Genomic DNA, 6434 nt, shown 5'->3' on the forward strand with positions numbered 1-6434 from the left:
GGAGAAGCGAGAGAGAGTGAGTGAGGCTCGGCGAGAGGACACAGTGGACGGAACGAAAACCGAACAAGCAAGAGAGCGGTGAGGGGCGGAGAAGGAGCGAGAGAGAGAGAGGGGGGACCACACAAAAATAAAGCGGGTGCCCGCACTCACACAAATAACGAAGCGCGAAACAAAGGCGCCACAAGACAGCAGCACTCCCTCACGAGCTCACGCACACGTGCGCTTGGCAAGCTCGCGCCTGTTCAGATGCGTGCAGGGGAGTGCGAAGAAGACGACAGCGTATTTGCGTTGCCGTTGTTTGCTGCTGCTGCTGTTCCTTCTGTTGCTTGCTTGACCCCCCCCCCCTAGAATGCGTTCGCATCGACTGCGTGCGTGTGTGTGTATGTGTGTGTGCAACAGATTCGGAAGGAGCGCATACATTTATGTGAGTTTATGAGCCAGCATGCGCAGCCAAGCCGTCCCGAGACGTCATAGAGACAGTGAGAGAGAGAGCGATAGGGGAGAGAGCTGGAAGAGAAGGTTAAAAAAAAAGAAACGCATTCAAGGCAAGGGAGCCCGCGCCCATGCCGGCAAGCACAAGAGGAGATGTTCGTACATAGTCGGCACGACAATATCTGCATGAGTGTGTTGTCCTCTGTGGCGCGCCTGTGTGCGAGTCCGTCAACGACTACCCAGTGAGCACCGACTGCCGAAGATCGGCAGTAGAGCAGGAGGACACAAAGTGAAGACAGAAAGAGAGAGAGAAATGCGCCTACGCACGAATACTCTCGTGCTCTCCTCACCTCACAAAACACGCATGGCCCGCACGCTCGCGCTCTCCTCGCGTCCTTTCTGCGTGTGCGCACGCGCGCACCTCGCACATACCTTCTCGTATCGCATCTAAAGAGCGGGAGAGGAAGGAAAGAGGGGATGCGTGTCCTTTGTCACTGCAGTGCTGTGTTGAGATGTCCAACGACAACGGCAACGATAACAAGGGGAAGCTAAACAAAAAGTTGGCGACAGCGACAGCGCACTCTGCCAACTGCGAGCACTACGCCTGAGAAGTGGGAAGGTGTACGGTGCGTACGTCTCTGTCTCTGAGAAGGGTGGAGGGGGGTGGAAACGACGGGTCCCAGGCGTTGGACCACAGCGCGCGGGTACCCGCCGACTACACCACCACCCGCCGCTGCCTGCAGCCAAGGCATCCAGACCCACACACGCGCCGCTACAGCTCTGGTGAGTGGTGTGAGGTAAAGACGTGGAACTGTTGGAAGTCTTCCAGCAGCGGGTTGTACCCGCTGCGAGTTGTGAAGAGCGCCGTCTTGTCACCGCCGTGGGTCTGCCAGAACACAGGATGTCGCATCGACTCCACCTCCTTCTGCGCCCCACAGATGCGGGCATAGACAATGGACAGGTGATCAAAGTCTGTTGGGAAGCACATGTCGACCATGCCAGCATTCGCATGCAGTGCGTCGACGGGCTTGCGCAGGTACATGTCCTTGGCCACGCGCAGCTTCACCTGCAGCACAGGGCCGTTCACGCCGGGCAATGCTTGTCGCACGCTAGACCAGTCCGCCGCGAAGAGGTGATGGCGAGGGAAGTACTGAGCGAGCATTTCAAGAAAGACCATCTGCACTGTGGGCAGCCAGGCAGTGTGGAAGGGGCTCATGATGTACGCCATCTTCGTGAATATCGCGATGGTGGAGTCGGCCATATTGGGCTCGATGCTCCGCCGATTCGGTGCGTCAAGGGTTTCGCGGCCCTCAGTAAGGCACAGCACCTTCAAGTTGTGAAACGACTCCTCTTGCATCCAATTAAGGTAGCGCAGGTAACGCAGAATAATTGGATCCTGTAGGGCGTAGTAGCGCTCGTGCGCCGTGGCGAGGTTGTCGTGCTGCTGAAAGCCGAACCAATGCTCACTCACGACCGCCTCTTGGTCCCACAACACGCAGTCGTGTGGCATGCCGGAGAAGAGCTCCACGGCAAGCACGACGCAGCGCCGCTTCTCCAGCTGCCGCCAGTTCAGCACCGACAGGTGGTGGATGTTGACGTGGTGGTAGTGGTGGATAAGCTTGTTGCGCAGTACCTGGATCAGATGCGGGTTCTGCTCCACGGCGTGGTACTCGCATGCCGCGTAGAGGTCGGGAAAGTGCTCGGCCAGGTAGTCGAGTACAGACAACGCTAGAGCACCGGTGCCGGCACCGATGTCATACACGATGAGCGGCTCGCGGGGATCAAACTTGGCGCGGTGTGTCGTCACGAGGTACTCCGCCAGCACCCAGCCGTAGTAGGGCTGAAAGAGCTGCGTGGGTGTCACGAAACCCGGCGTCGACTCATGCAGCTTCGTGGCATACCGTTCATAGTCATGCTGGTTGCGCAGTGAGGCGAACGGGATGGGGTCGAAGTAGCCCGTGGTCATCAGTTGGCGATACTTGCGAAACAGCTTCGGATAGTAGCCCCACTTGTTGTTGTAGAGGGCAAAGTGCACAAAGTCCCGCATGATGAGCCTCGTGCCCAGAGACGGGTGGTCGGAAACGGCGCCGCCCTCGAAGACGATCATGTCCTCGAACATCTTGCGCTGCCGCTCCACGCGCTTCTCCTCGAGCACGGCCACGATCTGGTCCAGACGCGCCTCGCTTGTAATGTCATTCTGCGAGGAGACGACAGACGGAACGCCGCTGCGACCACCACAAAAGACCGCGGCAGCAGCCCCAGCACCCGTGGAGCCGACTTCAACGCCTCCCTCGGCAGGGTGCACCATGATGGAGGGTGCCTCCGCCTGCTCAGACACCGATGCAGGCGCCGCTGTCTCTTCGTCCGTGATGGGGCTGCTGCTGGCTTCTCTCGCCGGGATCTCCGAGCACGAAGTGAGCTGGGATGAAGATGGTGCTGACAATGTCGACCGCGGAGCCCGCAACAATCGCGACCGCAGGAGAAGCCCCACCACTGGCGCCATTTCATCATGGAGCATCAGCTGTGTCGGGCCGAGCGCCAGCGATGCCTTGCCTGCAGATACCAGAGTCGCTCCGCCGTGTATTCTGTGAGAAGCGACATTGAGGATAGACGCGGCAGCGACTAGGCCAGCGCCTCTGCGCTGGCGTCCAAGAGTGTACAACGGTGCTGCAACGCGCATCTCGCTCTCCCTCGCTCGTGAAGGCGGATCGCGTGTTGGCTCGACCGCCAACTGGCACCACAGGCCTTCTAAAGAATTCCGCACGCAGCCTTCGCTTTCGTTTCGGGCGTCTCCCAGCTCGATGTTGCTCGGTCACCGCCGCTGATGCCGACAGGCCTGACAGTGCGCGTGTGTGCATATACACATGTATGCATGCGCGTGCGTGTGCCACTTTGTGTCCGTGCAGGCCAGGATGGTGGATGCACGACGGTGGATGCAGGCAGCAGACACGTCTGAGGAATAAAACTCGGATCTGCGGCGCGCAAGTGCGTGTGCGTCACAGAGAGAGAGGGGGGATAGCGCGAAATAGAGCGATACACGCTGAAGAGCACAACGGCGCGTTGTGGTGCGGTTCCGCGCAACACACACAGAGATAGCGGTGTTGGGAAAGTCGCGCGAAGCAGGAGGAGGGGCTCGTAGCGGAAGGGGGACGACGAGGCACACACCGAATGGCTTGACAGGAAGCATATAGGAAAGGAGAGGCGATGAGAAGCGTAGAGAACACAGAGCACACGAGAGACATGATCCTTACCGTCATAAAGGGGGCAAGCTGGACGACGTCTCACCTTAAGGACAACGAAGAGAAGAGAGGCATCTGAGCAGCAGCAGCAGCAGCAGTGCCCCTCCCCCGACCGCAACCCGCGAAAGCTTGTGCGAAAGATGGGACGGGAAAACGATAACAAAAATGAGCACCAGGCCGGCACACGCGGCTTACGCGGTTACGCAGCCGCCGCCCCCCGCTGAAGGATTGTGCGGAGAGGGCGGAAGAGGCAGGGAGAGACAATGGCAGAGGGGATGCGGGGCTGGGCCCCACCTTTGCATGAACTCGTAGAGGTGCATGGGCAGCGCTCGGCTCGTCGGAGTGCTCCTCCAAGTGCTGTTTCCGCATCCACCCGCCCCCGCTTCGTGTGCAAACCAACGACACCACAACGGCCAACGCCGCCCGAAAGCGCAAGAAAGAGGGATGAGAGGGTGCGCAAGGTCTCTGCATGCCCCTTTTCCCTTCGTTTTTTTTTCGGTTCACACAAACTTTAGCTGATGTGGCAGTGATACTGAAATTCAAGAGTCGCGCCATCTAATCGAAGGTCGGGGGAGGTCCTGTCGCATCCGCAGAAACACACACACACACACGGGCACCACCACCGCAGAATCGGGAAGCATGAGAGAGAGCAAGAGGGTGGAGTGAGGTGGGTACGGGGGCGGGACACAGAGAGAGAGACAGACAGAGCGAAAGCAATGGAGAAGGAAAAGAATGGAAGACGCTACACCGCGGAAGGGAAGAAGCGACATCACGAAGTTGATTAACAATAAGGAGCGGGAGGAAGAAAAGAAAGCATACACCCAAACAGCGGCAACCACCACAAGACACATCGATCGTCATCAGCGGCACCGGCTCTCGTCAGCCAGTCACTTAAGCGCACGGATTTCAGCAGTAGTGTGTCATCCTACCTCGTGTGCTACATCAGACAGAGTGAGAAGCAGGCAGAACTCAGCAGCATTGGGATCCTCCTCCACATCTCGCCTACTTGATCGCGAGAGGGACTGCGTCTAGCGGGAGCACGGCACAAATTCGCACCGTGCACGTACGTCGATTCGGAAGAAAAAGGAAAAAAAAATATGTAAAGAGATAGAGGCAGGGCCCGCAGCCGCGGCAGCTGCAATGAGGGACGCCTCCGTCTACTCGCTTTGTTGCACCGGCTCAAATGTGTAGGAGATGCCGTCGGAGACAGGGGCGTCGGATCGCCCTTCGCCACGCTCCGGCACTGGCAGATATTGCTGCCGCCCCGCCGACGAGTACGCCGCTCGCCTTCTAATGTCCTCCGCCCTCGACCCCGACGACTCCTGCGAACCTTCCTCGCACACAGCGCTTGCGCCAGAAGCGTCATTAAGCGTCGGCTGCTGCGGCGACACCGAGGAATCAGCCTCCCCGTCCCGGTTGTCCTCCTCGTTCATGTCCGGCCCATTAGCGTGATCGGCGCCGTGTCTCTTAAAGTTGCGCCGCTTGCGCAGCTCGAAGCAGGCAAGCGAGCCCTTCGACTCCGGCTCGCCGTGCTGGCTGCGGTACTCGCCAAGCGCCCGCTTCTTCTCGCGCCTCTTGACAATGTGCTCGTAAGTAGACTGGTGGGTGATGTCGAGGTAGACATGGAAGCAGATGAGCTTACCGAGGGAGCCGATGCCGGCGACAGCGATGAGCAGGCATACAAAGTTGAAGACCACGAGAGCGGGGAAGGCTCGAATAGGGCTGTGGTAGGCTTGCGTGTGCATGTGGCGCTTGAAGGCGTCAACGTCGCGCAGCATCAGCTGAATCGTATAAAGGCTTAAGGCCGTCACCCAAGCCATCCCAGCCCAGGCGACGCCCATGAAAGTTGCGAAGAGGCGGTAGTTCTTGGCGCCGACGCAGCTGTTCAGCCAGCGACAGTGATGATCGAAACCTGGGACGCACTTGTCGCACACGCTGCAGTGCTTGCAGCCTACCTGTACAAATCGCCGACAGAAGACACACGGCTCCGTACTGGGCTCCGCCGACTCTGGCACGAGCTCATCCTGGTTGAGGCGAGGGAGGTCTGTGCGGAAGACAGCGGGGTCCTGCTGAGGGTACAACTCCAGCGCCACCTTCGTGAAGACGACTGAGGTCATGAGTACGGATGAGATGACGAGCACGACGGCAAAGCGTGCGCCGTCGAAGAAGGGGATCTGTACCATAAAGTGCAGCGCTGCCAGCACGGCAATCGCGGCCCAAGCGCTGATCTGCAGTGCATCCAGGGGGTACTCGTAACCACTTCGGCGTGGACGCACCGGGTCGCCATAGATGTCCTTCCACTCGCCCTCCTCGCTCTGCGGTCTGCAGCAACGAAACAACATTACGCGAACTGAAAAAAAAAAAAGGTGCACGGCAAGTGCGTGTTAGTGTTATGGAATCTTTTTGTGGGTGTGTGTGGGGGCGGAGCACTTCCTGCCCTCGCTGGTGTGCGGCCAGAGATAGACCGAGAGAGAAAAGGAAACGGAGGAGGAAGAGTAGGAAGAGGAGGGGACGCTTCAGCTGAGGGATGACCATCCCGTTTTCTAACCGATCATGCGCAATTGCCATCAAGCGTGTCGGACGCGGCCAGGTAGATGGGGGGCGGAAGGGGAAGCGGGCACCTGCATGCCACCCTCACGGGATTCGTGTTTCATTGTTTCCATGGCGTCTGCGAACGCGCAGTGATCATTCTTCCCTTATCCGTCCCTTCTCAGACGGTGGATGTGATGATGGGGGCGTGGGGGGAGGGGGGCTGCCTTGAAT

The 6434-nt window shown here is 59.0% G+C and overlaps 2 protein-coding genes across 2 annotated transcripts; both read right to left on the reverse strand.

Moving 5' to 3' along the window:
* Window positions 1-1204: 1204 nt before the first annotated feature.
* On the reverse strand, window positions 1205-2740 carry LDBPK_221190 (hypothetical protein, conserved; the record flags this gene model as incomplete). The annotated part of the gene is made up of 1 exon (XM_003860817.1): window positions 1205-2740. The coding sequence occupies one exon, from the start codon at window positions 2738-2740 to the stop codon at window positions 1205-1207; it is 1536 nt and encodes a 511-aa protein (XP_003860865.1).
* A 2088-nt stretch (window positions 2741-4828) lies between these two features.
* LDBPK_221200 (hypothetical protein, conserved) lies at window positions 4829-6013 on the reverse strand (the record flags this gene model as incomplete). The annotated part of the gene is made up of 1 exon (XM_003860818.1): window positions 4829-6013. The coding sequence occupies one exon, from the start codon at window positions 6011-6013 to the stop codon at window positions 4829-4831; it is 1185 nt and encodes a 394-aa protein (XP_003860866.1).
* Window positions 6014-6434: the final 421 nt, after the last annotated feature.

The sequence above is a fragment of the Leishmania donovani genome, chromosome 22 (genome assembly GCF_000227135.1).
Source record: "Leishmania donovani BPK282A1 complete genome, chromosome 22".
NCBI lineage: Eukaryota > Euglenozoa > Kinetoplastea > Trypanosomatida > Trypanosomatidae > Leishmania > Leishmania donovani.